The sequence below is a fragment of the Microcaecilia unicolor genome, chromosome 8 (genome assembly GCF_901765095.1).
Source record: "Microcaecilia unicolor chromosome 8, aMicUni1.1, whole genome shotgun sequence".
In the NCBI taxonomy this organism is placed as follows: Eukaryota; Metazoa; Chordata; class Amphibia; order Gymnophiona; family Siphonopidae; genus Microcaecilia; species Microcaecilia unicolor.
This window is the reverse complement of record NC_044038.1, coordinates 15,397,598-15,415,060: the sequence shown is the minus strand read 5'-3', so window position 1 is coordinate 15,415,060 and position 17,463 is coordinate 15,397,598. Positions and strand designations below refer to the sequence as shown.

Sequence of the window (17,463 nt, the reverse complement as noted above, 5' to 3'; positions counted from 1 at the left end):
GCGCACGCCGGAGTCAGAAGACAGCACTTCTGTGCGGGGGTTCGGGTGGAAGGGGTCCGGCTTGGTGGCGGAGGCAGGTGGGACTGTGGCTCCGGGCGCCCCTCGGGGGGGGGGGGGGGGCGGTGACAACCTGGGTGGGTGGCGGTGGGGGCGGGGCCCGGTGGCGGCCTTGTCCCGGGCCCGGCCCAGTCTCTCGGCGGCCCTGGGCACAGAGCTGGCGTAGGGTTTCCAGCGGCAACAGCGTCCTTGTTTGGCGCGCTGTCCTCTGAGCATTGGGGGAGGAATAGCTCATTAGCATGCATTTACATGTTCTTTGCACTGGGAGCCGGTGAGCTCATTGGTTCACTCGCTCTTCGGCTCTCAACATTGTGCATTAGCAAATGTGGGTGCTAATCTGGCACCAATGGTCTATAGCGCCCACATTTGCTACTGAGCATCGGGGCCTCAGTCGGTCCCAAACGTTGGTTCTTAACTCAGTCTTTGGGACCCTCAGCCAGTCTGGTTTTCAGAATATCCACCATGTGCATGCTACTAGATTTCACACATATTCATATGTGGAATCGAGGCCAAGCTGAAACCCATTAATTTATTTTGATTTTGCTCACACCTTTTTCAGTAGTAGCTCAAGGTGAGTTACATTCAGGTACTCTGGATATTTCTCTGTCCTAGGAGGGCTCACAATCTAAGTTTGTACCCGAGGCAATGGAGGGTCCAAGATCACAAGGAGCAGCAGTGGGATTTGAACCGGCCACCTCTGGATTTCAAGACCGGTGCTCTAACCACTAGGCCACTCCTCCACTCCATTGCTGGAGAAAACAGTGCAGACTGGCTGTGGAGGAATGTACAGTTATTTCGATCTCTCAAACAAAAGCCCTAGGAAGTCATTATAGAATAAGGGCAGTTGCGCATGCAACTTAATAAATTGGCCGTTAATTGGCGTTATCAGTCAATTATTGGCCTGAATTTTTTTTAACTGGTGCTAATTAACACCAATTAGCATTTGCGCACACAACTGCTCTTAGTCACTATTCTAGAAATTGCGCACAACTTCTAGGGGGAGCATGGACATGGGAAAGGCATGGGTAGGTTGGCGAGGGCCAAGGAGATAGGCATGCAGGTTATAGAATACTAGGGGTTAAGCGCCTACCTCACAAGCTTTTGACATGTGTAAGTGCTCGCACCTAAAGTTAGCCGTGAAACTGCGGACTTATGCTAATATTCTATAACGGCAATTCTATGTGGAGTTGCTGCTATAGAATTTATGCTTACCACCCATCATCCTGGCCCAATGGCGGCCCTACCATTAGGCCACCTGAGGTGGGGGCCTCAGGTGGCAATCTTGTGAGGCAGCATCACCCCCTGCCCTTCCCTCCCCAACCCGCTACCCTGAAATTACCTTTTCCTTTTCTTGTTTTTTAAAAGAAGGCGGCGGCAGTGATTCCCATAGGTTGCCCTGTCGCCAGTCCCAGCCTATTCTCGCTACTGCGGGCAGCCTACCTCCAAGGAAACAGGAAATTGCATCAGAGAAGTGGGCTGCCCGCAGTAGAGAGAAGGAGCCAGGACCGGCAGCAGGGCAGCCTATGGGAGTTGCCGCCGCCTTCTTTTGAAAAAAAGAAAAGAATAGAAAAGGTAATTTCAGGAAAGGGGGTTGGGGAAGGAAGGGACAGTGATGGCAGCGGCAGAGGAGCTGGGGCAGCAGCTCATTTCTTGCCTCAGGTGGCAGATTGTCTTGGGCCACCCCTGGCCCCTAAACTGTGGCGCTTTTTCTTGAATCTACCCCATGTGTATGTGCTGGTGGGGAACGAGGCTCATGTTTATGACAGTCCCAAGTAGAATTAATTAGAAATAACTACATAAGAAGAGAACCAGAAGGAGTGCACAGTAAATTTTGAGGAAGCCTTACCAGTAAGAGCTGATGTCCTTCCCGAAGGCCAGCCTTCTCTGCTAGGGAACCTGACTTCACAGAACTGATAAAAGTTCCTTTCTCATTGCCTCCCACCAAGGTGAATTCTGTGGTGAGTTTGTCTCCATTCAGTACGATATGTTGTACAGGGTGGGTGGTGCTGCGAATGCGACCAATGGATGTGACCGAGGGACGGAAAGGCCTAGGTCAACGAGAGAAACATCTTCTAAGGTAATGTTTCCTCAAAGTGAAAGCAAACTTTCTACTCATCGCAAATACATTTTCCCTTAGCACACAGATCATCAAACAGATGAGGCTACAGTTTCAATAGGGCGCCAAACCTCACACATGTACTTAAGTCTCCACAGAATAAATGTTTTTGAAACTTCTTATTTTCTATGCATAGATCCTCTAGCTATGCTTTGACAACTGACCCATGATTTTCTGATATTGCCTTCCTGTACCTCTGAGATGTTACAGTATAGCATCAAACAACACAAAGCACTGATAAAGGAGTTCACTGACTTTATTATAACCAGGGGGTACTCAGGGGTACTAAGTACAGGCACCTTTTCCATTGCTTGCTAAAATTGCCCCATGGCCTCCATGTATTAATAAAAATGTCCAGGTTCTGCATACCAATTCTGCCTTTTCATAGGTTCTGTGGTTGGTTGCAGGAGGCCTTGCTGTTGGTGGTGGGGGGGGGGGGGGGTCCCCTCAGTCATCACCCCCACCCCTGAAGGATAGACCGGCATTTGAGTACCGGAACCTTTTTTGCTAGAAAAAATACACTGACTACAACCGACTCTAGATACACTAGAACTGCAGCCTCTGTTATTTCAGATAATGCAGCAATCAGTAGTAAAACACAACCACGCTCTTCCCCCCCCCACCCCCCCTTCAGACTGAGCTACGATATCCTTGATTTAGATCTGAGCTGAAGATACATCTTTTCTTGTTGACCTTCCTGGGATTGCTTGGTCGGTGGGCCATGTGGAGGAAGTAGTCAAGGCTTATTCCCTTCTTGATGGATCCCTTTCCTCTTGGTCCTGTCTAAAATTGTATGTCCTTTCCCCTTTCCATATTTTTAGTCTGTACACAACTTTGCTGGCCTTACTGAAAGGTGGTATAGAAAGCATGCAATTTAAAGGAAAAAACCCCGATTTAATCTACTGTATGACAAGACCATTGGGCTACCTACAGCTCTGAAATATAAATCCCTCCTGGTTGCTAGAGAAATAACAAAGATTCCTAGAGTTGGAGTATTTCCGTAACCTGCAAAGCTAAGAATCATGACAGTTTCACCAGATAAATCCCTTTTCTAGGCTGAAGCTCTAAAACCAGCCTATCCCAGGCCACAGGATGCAGCAAAACAGTGTAAGACTGAACAGCTGTAGCCACTTTTCCTGACTGCAGGAATGACAACAGTGCACAGCTGAACTCGCTTAGCTTGGTATCCAAAAATTATTAATTTTGAACTCCTTAAATACCTTTCCAGAGAAAATTTCCTGAAAATAGAGTTGACCTGCTCAAAGTCGTAGCTGTCAAGGCTCTCAGAGTGATGAGAGGAAGAGGAGGAGTGAACTGATGAAGGCCCATAAGAGCACCTGTCATGAAACTCATCTGAAAAACAACGGAAGAATGGTAAGCGGTACAGAACACTGAAAATCAAATGCAATGATAATTATTATCATAATAAATGATGGTGTCTGCAGAGGGGAGACAGGTCTTCATGCTTTTTACAGACACAGCTGTTATTAGGCAGGAAGCAGGTTGCCTCCGTTCTACTTCCACTGTTTCATATTCCCAACATCTCCGAGATTCAAACAAGACAGATTTGAAGATTGTTCCTTCTAACCTTTCACCCTCCACTGCCCCATGTGCAAAGCAGGGCTAGATTTAATAACCCGTATTAATCTATTACCATATGCTATTGCAATTTAACATGGATTATGATCTATTTAACACTCATTAACAGGACCCACTAATAGTAAAGGGACTTAAATGCAATAACATGTATTAATGCAGATTACTTCATCTAGCCCTTAGATCAGGGGTATCAAACTCATTTTAATTTGGGTCTCATTGCCAAATTCTTTGCTGTAAGTGGTCCAACTGACTGGCGGGAACCTCTTAAATATTGTGCATGACTGGGGAGGGAGTTATTGCTGCAATTGATGGGCTCATGGATTTGGAAGGGGATAAAAAAAACCTGAGAGCTCGAATGCACCTCCCTTATACATGAATCAGTGGCCTCATCCTAACATAATCTGCACATACAGACTCCAACACATATAGAAACTTTCCACTCCCTTCAAACACACCACACTTAGTTACTCATTCAGGGCCAGTCTAAGGGTATCTAATGCCTTAGACGAAGCTTCAGTCATGTGTCCCTACCACATCACCTTTATGAGCGAGTCAAGGCCATACACTTCCATGTCTAGTATATCCTGCCCCCCACCTTTCCTCTTCCTAAACATCCCAGGTGATCAGCTTCTCCCCTTCCCTTCCCTAACCTCCCCCCCAAGTCCAGCATCTCCTCTTCTCTTCCCTACCCACCCTTGGTCTAGTATCTCCCCTTTTCTTCCCTAGGTCCAGCATCTCTCCTTCTCTTTCCTATTCACCCTGGGTCCAGCATCTTCCCTTCTCATTCCTATCCACCCTGGGTCTAGCATTTCCCCTTTGCTACTCTATCTCCCTCCCAGATCTAGAGTCTCATCTCCCATTCCTTCTCCCAGTCCCTGGGCCAGTATATTCTCCCCCTTCCCTTCCCCATGCAACCGCTGGGTAATGCTCCATAAATACTCTATGCTGGCATCGGGGCTTCCAGTAGCTAGCTATGCTCAAGTGCTGCTGCAACCCACCCTCCCCTCAACAGGAAATGTGTAAAGGAAGAATTGGCCACAACATCACTAGAGTGCAGGCCCGTACTGGAAAATATGATATAGTAGAATTAGAAAATGTATAGAGATGATAAAACGGATAGAATGATTTCCCTATAGAGAAAGGCTAAAGAGGTTAGGGCTCTTCAGTTTGGACAATAGACAGCTGAGGGAGATATGACAGAGATTTACACATTCATGAGTAGAGTGGAACAGGTAAATGTGAACAAGTTGTGTAGTCTTTCAAGAAGTACAGACTAGGGTACACTGCAGGAAGCTACTGAGAAGTACATTTAAAATGAATTGAAGAATAAAAATCATATCATACCAATACAAGTATAAAGTAAGGAAAAGTTTTCTTCACTCAATGTGTAATTAAAGTCTGGTATTTGTTGTCAGAGAATGTGGTAAAGGCGGTTGACTTAGCGGGGTTTAAAAAAAGGTTTGGACGGCTTCCTAAAGGAAAAGTCCATAGACCATTATTAAAATGACTTGGGGAAAACCCACTGCTTATTTCTGGGATAAGTAGCATAAAATGTATTGAACTTTTTCGGGATCTTGCCAGGTATTTGTGACCTGGATTGGCCACTGTTGGAAATAGGATGCTGGGCTTGATGGACCTTCGGTCTGTCCCAGTGTGGCAATACTTATGTACTTGGGATTCTGAATGGAATCTTGCTACTCCTTGGGGTTCTACATGGAATGTTGCTTTGAAATTCTGCATGGAATCATGTTATTCTTTAGAATTCTAGAATCTTGCTCCTCATTGGGGTTCTACATGGAATGTTGCTACTATTTGGGTTTCTGCCAGGTACTTGTGACCTGGATTGGTCACTGTTGGAAACAGGATGCTGGGCTTGATGGACCCTTGGTCTGTCCCAGTGTGGCAATACTTATGTACTTAAGGTACAATGGCGTCTCCATGGAATACAAAGAACACAGGGGAGTGATAGAACTACAAAATCAGTGTATATTACAACAAATCCCAACCAAGCCAACCCCCCCCCCCCCAACTCCACCCCTCCATATGTCCAAGATAGCATAATCTGGCAAAGACAAAAAGCATGGTTCTTCCCAGCTACTGAAAATTCAAGAATCTACTATGAGCAACTGGCGTGAGAGTTTTCCAAACCGGCTCCCAAGTCTTCTTAAAGGAGAGTCCTTTAACTATGTTTAGGTCTTGTATTCTAAAGCGCTCCATCAGCATGGTTGTGTTGCTTTTCTTTTTTCAATAAAATTTTAATTTTGACATAAAATGAATTGGGAATAAAAATGTTGTTGTTTTTCTCTCGATGCATAATTAAGCTCTGGATTTTGTTGCTGGAGAAGGTGGTAAAAGCAGTCAGTGTAGGTGGGTTGAAGAAAGTTTGGACAAGCTCCTGGAGGAAAGTCCATAAACTGTTAAGGCAAGCTGGAGAAATCAACTGCTTATGGCAGCCTGGAATCTATCTACTTTTTAGGATCTTGACAGGTACTAGTTATCTTAGCCATTGTTGCAAACAGGGTACTGGGATTGATGGACCTTTAGTCTGGCTCAATGTGGCAATTTTTATGTTCTTACATTCTTAAAACAATACACCTTTCATAAAATGAAGACCCTGGCAACTGATCCCCAAATTATGGGCTATGTAGGAAAACGTTCTATTGGTAGTACTTCTTAGCTTCATCGCACATAAAGCTGGAAGTTTCAAAAGACAGTTTGTTGGTTGATCGTAGAGAATGAGCAGGTGTAGAATCTAGAGAAAGGGGCTGGAGGATAGAAGAAAATGAGTTCAGGATGGCATTGTAGAATGATGTGCTGAATTATTGATTATGCTGGATTCAGAAACAAAGATAAAAATTGGCTGCTGAAACATGCCGGTTGAACTAAAAGCTCTGAGCAGCAGATATAGCCCCCTTCTTCCTCTTAGTGATCATGGCCTACCTGAACAAAAGAAATGTTTAGTAGTCAACCGCCTCACAGCTAATACAGCAAGGTCATTGGGAAAGTGTAATTAAACTCTGGAATTTGTTGCCAGAGAATATAGTAAAAGCAGTTAGCTTAGCGGGGTTTAAAAAAAGGTTTGGATAGCTTCCTAAAAGTCCATAAGCCATTATTAAAATGGACTTGGGGAAAATCCGCTGCTTATTTCTAGAATAAGCAGCATAAAATGTATTGTACTGTTTTAGGATATTGCCAGGTACTTGTGACCTGGATTGGCCACTGTTGGAAACAGGATGTTGGGCTTGATGGACCTTCGGTCTGTCCCAGTAAGGCAACGCTTATATTCTTAACTGATAAGGGCTGAAACTGCGAGTCAAAAGAATGCAAACAGGAAAAAGAACTTGGATTGCATAAAATAATTACAACCGCTCTCCAAGTACAGGATATGTAAGTCTCTAGAGAACAGGCCTCAATAAGCAGACTTGGATGTTCAGCAATGTGCAATGCTTACTGTAGACAAAACAGCCTGGGTGTTCAGATAATACATTCCACGGTTCTCAGACAACAGCCTTCAAAGTACAGGGCAGAATCTTATCTGTAATGATAATTAAAAGTCAGATCGGAACATTCCAGGATGGGTTATCTGAGCATCTGGCCTTCAAAGAAACACTACCAGGCCTATACTCAAAAGGATTGAAGAGGGCAGGAGCCTTTGCTGTCCGTTAAATTGCTCACCACCGCCAAAGTGGTGATATTTAGTGGTACTTAACTGGATAGTGGCACTGAATATCACTACAAACAAAAAGTGCACAGGTCAGGGGCACCACTGGGGGTGCTGTTGGGGAGGAACCGGGGGTTATGCAGGTTCTGGCACATGCATAACTAAGTGGGTGAAATAAAGACAGCTCAAAAGCTGTCCTAAATTCATCCATTTAGCTACGCAGGCCCCGGAATTTCCCTCAATTTCCCTTCCCATCTCCCCAACAAGGTTCATATGCTCCCAACCCCGCACCCCCCGCCAATAATACTGTCTGTGTGCCATATATGGCAATCCAGTTTAGGATGGGCTGGAGAAGATTTCAACGGAGACTCCAGAAACTGGAACGTGAGGACAATGACAGGCAGACTTTTATGGTCTGTGTCCCGCAAATGGCAAGATGGATTCGGATAGGCTGGAGTTGGGCTTTGACGGCAATACCAGTAATTGGAACATAAGGACAGGGCCGCCCAGAAATGCCAAAGACAGACAATGATCAAGTATTTTATATCACATTCATTGTTGGTTTAATCATGATTTGATAAGGAGTGTGACTGTTTGGCAGACTGGATAGATCGTTCAGGTCTTTATCTGCCGTCATTTATTCTATTACTATAGAGAAAATTATCTCCTTAACAGGAGACACATTCAAGAAAAAAGTGGATATCCAGGAGCTAGAAAATAACACCCAGAATGAAAGAGCTGGTAGGTTTAAACCTTTAATTCGAAGGATACCAATCTTACGTAAAGGATGCTAATATGAGACAACTCTAGCTTTGGTTTAGCAGAGGATTTCAGATCCAGGAACCCAACACACTAAGAATGTCCTGGCCAAGCTCTTCATTTAGAAGTGTCAAATGGAGAGTGTTCCCTACGGGGCTGGTCTCTGGGGAAGTGATTCGGCACCAAACAAGAGATCACCTTTTAAATAAAGAGCCTATGTACGGGAAGGATTTCAAAATGTGAATCTGCACAAGCAGCAGTTTAGAGAAATCAAAGGAAGCTTCTGGAAATGAGTGCGTCAAAATGGAATGTGTTCACATCCAGAAAATTGTAAAAAATGTTTTGATGTAATCTGCTGAGGTAAGATTTCTAGATCAGGTAGAGCGTGAGATGTGCAAATGAAAATAATTAAGTAAGCAAATAAATAAATAAAACTCTTCACCTCAGGCTGCACTCAACGTGGAAATGAAAAAGAATAAGACCATACTTCCCAAGGACCGTCTTCCGTAATCTGGTACAATCATTGGTACTCAGTCACTCTATGCCGGCTGTAAAGAGCAAATACTCAAAAAACTCCAGACAGCCCAGAAAACTGCAGCTAGACTCATATTCGGAAAATCAAAATATGAAAGTGCTAAACCCCTACAAGAAAAGTTACATTGGCTCCCACTCAAAGAACGCATCACGTTCAAAATATGTACTCTAGTTCATAAAATCATTCATGGCGATGCCCCAGCCTACATGTCAGACCTGATAGACTTACCACCCAGGAATGCTAGAAAATCATCTCGCACATTCCTCAATCTTCATTTCCCCAACTGTAAAGGTCTAAAATACGAACTAACTCACGCATCAACTTTTTTCCTATCTGAGCACACAATTCTGGAACGCACTGCCGCGCAACCTAAAAACGATCTATGAACTGACCGACTTCCGCAAGCTACTGAAGACCCACCTCTTTGACAGGACATACCACAAAGATCAACACGTGAACTCTCCCACATGTAACAAAAACTGTTTTATTAGGTTCTCTTGCTGTATTACTATCATGTTTATAATGTTTTCTTGTTATATTACTTTCTTGTTTTTCATTGTCATGTAACCCAAAATCCTTCTGTAATACCAAATGTCTAATCTATTCTTATTTCCACTATTCATGATGAATTGTAAGCCACATTGAGCCTGCAAAGAGGTGGGAAAATGTGGGATACAAATGCAACAAATAAATAAATAAATACATTTTATGGCGTTTTAATTTGGCATTCTTTGCTTTCTCTATTTTTGGTCTTGGAATCAACTTTATGCGTCTCTTCGCCTTTCCTAATGGATAGACTTTCTTCTATGCAGTACCTGACCTAAGAAATCTTGCTGAGGACCTCCACATGAGCTTTAGCAAGCACAGCTGATGTCAAAATCAGTCTGGTACCTCCCCTCACTTACCATCCAGGTCCAGAGCATCATAACACAGACACTCATTGTCCTCATCAGTGAAGCTGGGAAAGAAAGGAAAGTGGTTATATATTTTCACTTTGACAGTATCATCAGCAGACCTCTGGGGGTGGGGGCGGAGGGGAGATGAGGAACATTCCTTGATTTAAGCACAACTCCTAATCTATCCAGAGCATCAGAGTGAGCAAAGCCAGAGGCCAGGGAACGCTAGATCAGGCCAGGTGCCAAGAAGAGAATGTAGCCAGCCATTTGGGAGTGTTAAGACTAGACTGAGGACAAGCTTGGTGACCATGACTGCTTTGTGCTGAGAAGGGTTTGCAAGGGTTAGTTTGGAAGACTGGCTATAAAACATAAAGACAGACGATAGCCATGATCTAATGCTTGGACTCAGTGTGATTCCCTGCTAGAAAAACAGCACAGGTCGCATTCATTAAAACACAGTTATTTCTGGGAAACTCAATTACATTTAGATTCAGAGAGTGTCAAAAGAGCAGCTGTGTGGAGGATATCGCAGGCAACTTGCTATGTGCTTTTAGGCATTCATCAGCCGAATCAAACCTCTTGACAGTATTTGCTTTATCTGAGCACTAACTGGATGATTTTTAAAAGCACTTAATTGGCCAGGAGTGGCTCCCGACCGGTTAACTGGCACTTAACTGGCTATCTAGCAGTATTCAGTGGGAGATAGCTGGCCATCTCTCGCTGAATATTGCTAGTTAGCGCTGAGTGGATACCCGATTATATCGTGAGATAAAACTGGATATCAGCCAACATTTGGTACATTGGCGGCTAAATTAGGCCGCTGAAAGAGCTGGAATATCTTTGGTCAGTTTAAATTTAACCAGCCAGCACTGAATATCGGCTTGGCTGGTTAGAAATGGGCCAAAAAACGCCCAGATATCCGACCACGGGAAGCAGCAGGTCTACCTCCCGTGGTCTGAATATCGGCCCATCAGTACTTACCACGCTACAGGAAGAGAACCGAACCATCTACCATGGAAGCTACCCATGGCTGATGACCCCGTCTCATTGTGCAGCAAGCACTGCTTCTACACTGGATTACCTGCGAGGAGGAGCATCTTCTTTGCAGCGTCGGACGATGGATTCATTTCCTGGAGGTTCAGGTGCTGTGGAATTGATACTATCTTTGCGACCCCTGAGCTGCTGCTTGAAAAAAATAAATAATTATGAAAAATCTACAGAACGAGCAATGTTTTCTTCAACTTTTCACTCTGTATCTTGCCCTTTCTTTCCCTTCTGGTTCTTATCGATGTGCCATCAGTGTTTTATTCTCTTCCCTGTACGTGTGTCCTATACCCCCATTCCCCGATTCAGGCTTCGGCATTGAGGGGGGGAGGGGGGAGGGTTGAGCCGACTAACTGTATTGGAATCAATGCACAGCTGTCATCTCAACTAGGAGCAATGTCTTAAAAACAGAAAATATAGGCAGGTAAAGACCATCCCCAGATACTGAAAAGCATTTAACCGGCCAGGATCGGCACCTGGCCAGTTAAAAGCTGCATAACTGGCTATCTGCAAATTTTCAGTGGGACATGAGCAGCTATGAACTACTGAATATTGAGTGATATAACCGGCTAAGTTTGGCACCCATATTTGGCTGCGTGAATACCGGGCCTATCTTCGGCTGGTTTAAACTTAACCGACCAGCACTGAAAAATATAAGCTTGGCCAGTTAAGTTTAAACCGGCCCAAAATAAACTGGATATTCAGTGCCAGACACCAGAAATGGCTCGGCATTGAATAGCTGGGATCAGCACCGACCACAGGAGTTAGCTGGGCTAACCATTCACAATTCTAATACAATAAATATCTAAATATCACTTGTTCAACAGTATAAACTTTATTCCACAATGTAATCCCTAATAAAGTAACCTCTTAAAAACTGCAGCCACCCCCCAAAGCAGTTATACCCATACAGAATGTCCATATGACGAGGAGGTTTTTCTTCAAAATATTCTCTTCCACAACAAAACATTTTTTTTTGTAAAATCGTTCCAAGTTTCAAGCTCTCAAAGTTCAAAAAACATTTGTTGTGTAAAATATGGTGTGGATGAAGATTATCTGTGGCACTAAATTTATTTATTTTATTTATTTATTGCACTTGTATCCCACATTTTCCCACCTATTTGCAGGCTCAATGTGGCTTACAAAGACCTGTTAAGGCATCACCATTTCAGGGTACAAAAGATACAATTGGTGTTACAAAGATATCAAGGCTAACAAGACGATCTAATCAAGCAGATATGGAAAGACAGTCAAAATAAGGGGGGATGTGGTGATGTATTGTAGTTAATTATGGATTCTCGTGGTAGGCTTAAAGCTGTGGGAAGCTCTTCTAAGTTGCATATCGAACTGAGATTTAGTGCGAATGATGTTTTGCACATGCAGCTTGTTGAACGTTGAGAACTTGAAACTTGGAACGATTTTACAAAAAACTTTTTTGTTGCGGAAGAGAATATTTTGAAGAAAAACCTCCTTGTCATATGAACATTTTGTATGGGTATAACTGCTTTGGGGAGTGGGTGCAGTTTTTAAGAGGTTACTTTATTAGGGATTACATTGAGGGGCATAATCAAATGGGGCGCCCAAGTTTTCCTGAGGGCGTCCTCGCAGGACGTCCCCGCGAAGGGGCGGGGAAACCCGTATTATCGAAACAAGATGGGCGGCCATCTTTCGTTTCGATAATACGGTTGGGTACGCCCAAATCTCCACATTTAGGTCGACCTTAAAGATGGTCGTCCTTAGAGATGGTCGTTCTTGGAGATGGTCATCCCCGATTTTCGGCGATAATGGAAACCGAGGACGCCCATCTCAGAAACAACCAAATGCAAGCCCTTTGGTCATGGGAGGAGCCAGCATTCATAGTGCACTGGTCCCCCTCACATGCCAGGTCACCAACCAGGCACCCTAGGGGACACTGCAGTGGACTTCAGAAAAAGCTCCCAGGTGCATAGCTCACTTACCTTGTGTGCTGAGCCCCCCAACCCCCCCAAAACCCACTACCCACAACAGTACACCACTACCATAGCCCTTATGGATGAAGGGGGGCACCTACATGTGGGTACAGTGGGTTTCTGGTGGGTTTTGGAGGGCTCACATTTACCACCACAAGTTAAACAGGTGGGGGGTGGGGATGGGCCTGGGTCTGCCTGCCTGAAGTGCACTGCAGTACCCACTAAAACTGCTCCAGGGACCTGCATACTGCTGTCATGGAGCTGGGTATGATATTTGAGGCTGGAAAAATATTTTTAAAGTTTTTTTTAGGGTGGGAGGGGGTTAGTGACCACTGGGGGAGTAGGGGGAGGTCATCCCCAATCCCCTCTGGTGGTCATCTGGTCATTTAGGGCACATTTTTGTGGCTTGGTCATTAAAAAAAAAGGACCAAGTAAAGTCAGCCAAGTGCAGTGGTGTGCTGGAGCAGACTCTCACGGGCTCACGAGAGCCGTTTGTTAAATTTTTAAGAATTTTGGGAGCCAGTTGTTAAAGTAGGCCTCCCCATGGCTACTTTAACAACTGACTCCCAAAATGTGGGCTTGGACCCCCTCCTGAATTCTCTTTTACTTTGCTGGCAGTGATGCTGGCCCCACTAGCCAAGTAAATAGACTGCTGCTGCTCCCTGCTCCTTGTTTCTGACTCTAAGCATCAGGCTGGGACTTTTCATGCAAGTGCAAGAAGGTTCCATCTTGCTGCTCAGAGCCAGAAACAAGCAGCAGAGAATGGTGGCAGTCCATTTATTGGCTGGTGGGGCTCGACAAAGGTATGCCTAGCGTGCCCGCACAAGGGAGGGGAGAGAGAGGCATGTATTCCCCCCCCCCCCCAAAAAAAAAAAGAATTTCAGGGCCGGCTATGCCTGGAGAGAGAGCCCGTTGTTAAAAATTTACCAGCACACCCCTGGCCAAGTGTTCGTCAGGGACGCCCTTCTTTTTTCCATTATCGGCTAAGGACGCCCATGTGTTAAGCACGCCCCAGTCCCGCCTTCGCTATGCTTCCGACACGCCCCCGGGAACTTTGGTCGTCCCCGCAACGGAAAGCAGTTGAGGGTGCCCAAAATCGGCTTTCGATTATGCCAATTTGGGCAATCCTGGGAGAAGGACGCCCATCTCCCGATTTGTGTTGAAAGATGGGCGCCCTTCTCTTTTGAAAATGAGCCCAATTGTGGAATAAAGTTTATGCTTTTAAACAAGTGGTATTTAGATGTTTATTGTATTGTGAATGAGAGTTTTTATGGATTGTAAGGTAAATGAATTAGTCCTGTGTATGGTTATACTATGGAGTTGAGCCTGCAAATAGGTGGGAAAATGTGGGATACAAATGTAACAAATAAATAAAATATATGAATATATAACCCTGCTTATATATATCAACTCCCTTAGAGATCCTATGTACTTGTCCCAAGCTCTCTTGAATTCAGATACTGGTTTTGTCTCCACCATTTCCACCAGGAGGCCATTCCACGAATTCACCACCCTTTCCGTGAAGAAGTATTTCCTCATGTTATTTCTATCCCCTTTCACCCTTCATCCTACGCTCCCGCTTTCTTTCAATTGAAAGAGACTCATCTGCTATGCATTTATGCCGCATAGGTATTTAAATGTCTTGTTTAGTTCTAATTTGTCCAAGGAAGAGAATTATGATTTAAGCAATGAAGACGGGTCGTGAAGAACAGGCTCAAAGCAGCCTAATCACTTGTAACTTGACCGGACTGCTCAGGCCTCCTGTGTTAAAATCCTCACTGCCAGTTCTGGGCTGAGACTGCATCGTTCTTACACTACAGCTGGAACAGCAGCAGGAGGACCCTGAGATAATAAGGTGGGATGGCCTAGTTTTGTTTTTTTTATAGCAGTAATATCTTCCTTTCAAGATTAAAGAGTTTTGGAGTAATATATGATCACTTGTTCAACAGAATAGGCTAAAAGACCTCCCACCAATTCCCAGAAAAAGAATTTAAGTCCTCAGAATTGAAAGAAGGCCTGGCAGGCGGGCTGAAAATAGGCCAGGAACAGAAAGAGATGCTGTGCTGTTTTTTTTAACTAGTTAGAGCGACAGAAAACCTCCAGGCACAATTCTAGGGAAGTAGATCGTCCAAATCATCCCTTGCGTCAGTGGCGTAGCCACAGGTGGGCTTGGCCCACCCATTTATGGCTCAGGCCCACCCAACAGTAGCACATGTTTAGTGGTAACTGGTGGGAATCCCAAACTCCGCCAGCTGAAGATTTTCCCCTGATGGTAACAAAAACGCTACTCTCCACGACATCGGCACCTGCGCATGCTCAGCTTTCAGTGCATGACTGCTGCCAAGGTGGAATGAAGCATTTTCCCACCAGCCGAGATAATTTTTTTTGGGGGGGGGGGGGGGGGGGGGAGAAAACTTGGTGCCCACCCAATTCTTGCCCAGGCCCACCCAAAATCTGTTGTCTGGCTACGCCCCTGCCTTGCGTTGGCAAAGGGGACATCCTAATCTGACCCCGCACTGCAGCGTGAGGCAATGGAGGTTGGGCTTGCCTATCCCTCACTGATCAGGAGGGGGGGGGTCTCCTCTATTACATTCACAGAGAAGAATTAAAGGTTATAAAGGCAATTTCTATAGCAAGTGAGACAAGGAGGGGCATTTTTGATATGACATCTAAGTCCAACTGTGGATGTTTTGCTAAAAACATCCTAAATTCAAGTGGGGAATATAGCCATTTTCAAAACAGAAAAATGTCTATCTTTTTTTTTTTTTTTTTTCGAAAATGGCTATTTGCTAGATGTTTTTGTGCTCTGTGCCAGTGGCGTTCCTAGGGGTGCTGACACCTGGGGCGGATCACCGATGCGCCCCGCCCCCCCCCCCTGGGTGCAGCGCCCCCCCCATGCAGTATGCCCCCCCCCACCCCGGTGAAAGGACACCCTCCTACCCCGGCAAAAGAACCCCCTGCCCCCGGTGCACACCGCTGGGGGGAGTGCCGCGCGCCGGTCAGCGTTGTTCGTTTCCATGCTCCCTCTGCCCTGGAACAGGTTACTTCCTGTTCCGGGGCAGAGGGAGCATGGAAACGAACGAGCTGACCGGCGCGCGGCACCCCCCCAGCGGCGTGCACCCGGGGCGGACCGCCCCCACCGCCCCCCCCTTGGTACGCCACTGCTCTGTGCATCTACCTTTTTCGTTCATTAAAAATAAAATCCACATAAAAAATGGCAAAATCAAGCCATTGAGATGTAGGAGGAGCCAGCATTCTTAGTAGACTGGTCACATAGAGATCCCAGGAGCACAATGGGGCACCCCAGGAGGCAATGCAGTGGACTTCAAATAAATGCACCTAGGCACACATCTCACGGTTGCTCCCTTATCTTGTCTGCTGAGCCCCCCCAACCCCCTCCCAAAACCCACTACCCCTAACTGTACACCACTACAATAGCCCTTATGGGTGAAGGGGGAACTTAGATGTGGGTACAGTGGGTTTTTGGTGAGTTTTGGAGGGCTCACAGTTTCCACCACAAGTGTAACAGGTAGAGGGAGGTATGGGCCTGGGTCCACCTGTATGCAGTGCACTGCACCCACCACTAGACTACTCCAAGGACTGGAGACTGATTGCACATGTGAATAGGGTGAGAATGGCCTGAATGTGCAGTGACCATTTTATGGACCCGGGACCACAGCTAGAACTGGAGGGGGGGAGGTGGGGGGAAGAGACCCGGCCCGGGAGACATTTGTGTTGCGGGACTATTGGTAAAGATATTTTTATTTAAACATATACCAACCACTGGACCACATTTTTAACTGTTAACCCACAGAGCTCAGGCCTTGCCAATTTCCTCTCCGATCCACCTGGATCGTTTTAGATCAATACTAATCCCACAACAGTCAACGATTACAGGCCTAGTCCAAGCACCAGCAGTGAATACCTGAGGCGGCCATTTTCCTGTCCTAACTTTATCTGGGCATTTGCCTGGACGGTTAGCGGACTGAATATCCCCACTAATTGGGTAAAACCTAACGTTGCCCCAACTCTGCCCCAGGCTCCTCTGGCACTAATCAAATAGTGTTGCGGTGGTCACACAGGATTTTCAGTGGCACTGTGCAGGGATGGCCCACTCACTGCAATCTAACTGGGCAGGAGCCTCTCCTGCCAGGTCAGGGGCAGACTGACAGTGATCTGGGTCCCCGGACAATGAGGATCATTGAGTTCCCCCCCAGTCCTGCTGTCTCCCCCCTCCCCAGGTCCTGTTGCCTCCTTGTCCTCCTGCCACTGACCTTGTCCTTTAGTCCGGCTACTGATGCTGGAACTTCCCTCTGCCACGGCCCACCCTTGTGGAAGAAGGAAGTTATGTCAGAAGGGGGTGGGCCGAGGTAGAGAGAAGTTTCAGCATCAGCGACAGACATCCAGGGTAGGTGCCAGTGCCCCTGCCTGCGAAAGTGTGTGTGTGTGTGTGGGGGGGGGGGGGGGTTGGAGACGGGAGCACAGGAGGGGGAGAGAGAAGGGGCATCCTGGTCCCAGACCTGGGGAGAGAAGGATGTCAGGCACATGGGAGAGAAGCACTGCCCTGGACCCTCGGGCACTGTCCGGTTGCCTGTATGGTTAGTGTGTCCCTGTGCCAGGTGAAATCATTCTGAATATTTACCCCTTTATTTCTTGTGCACTAGTGATTTCTGCTGTCTGCCCCCCCCCCCCCTATTTTTTTCTCAATGTCAGTGTTCTTTTCTTTTCTGCAGTGCCTCCACCCCTTTAGCAAGAGGTACAGCTAGATTACGCAAAGCAATCTGAAAGGTGACAAAGTAAGTGTCATGACTGGATTTAAAGACGAACATGCACATTTCAGTGGGCCT

At 45.9% G+C, this 17,463-nt stretch overlaps 1 protein-coding gene across 1 annotated transcript in view; it reads right to left on the bottom strand.

The window, feature by feature from the left end:
• Positions 1-17,463, bottom strand: part of CARD11 (caspase recruitment domain family member 11) — a 107,028-nt gene that overhangs the window by 30,802 nt on the left and 58,763 nt on the right. The window contains exons 12-15 of the mRNA XM_030211885.1: positions 10,705-10,808; positions 9,633-9,685; positions 3,394-3,526; positions 1,904-2,105 (exon numbers count right to left, since the gene is read on the bottom strand). Of these exons, the coding sequence (XP_030067745.1) occupies positions 1,904-2,105; positions 3,394-3,526; positions 9,633-9,685; positions 10,705-10,808 (492 nt within the window). The remainder of the gene's footprint in view (positions 1-1,903; positions 2,106-3,393; positions 3,527-9,632; positions 9,686-10,704; positions 10,809-17,463) is intronic.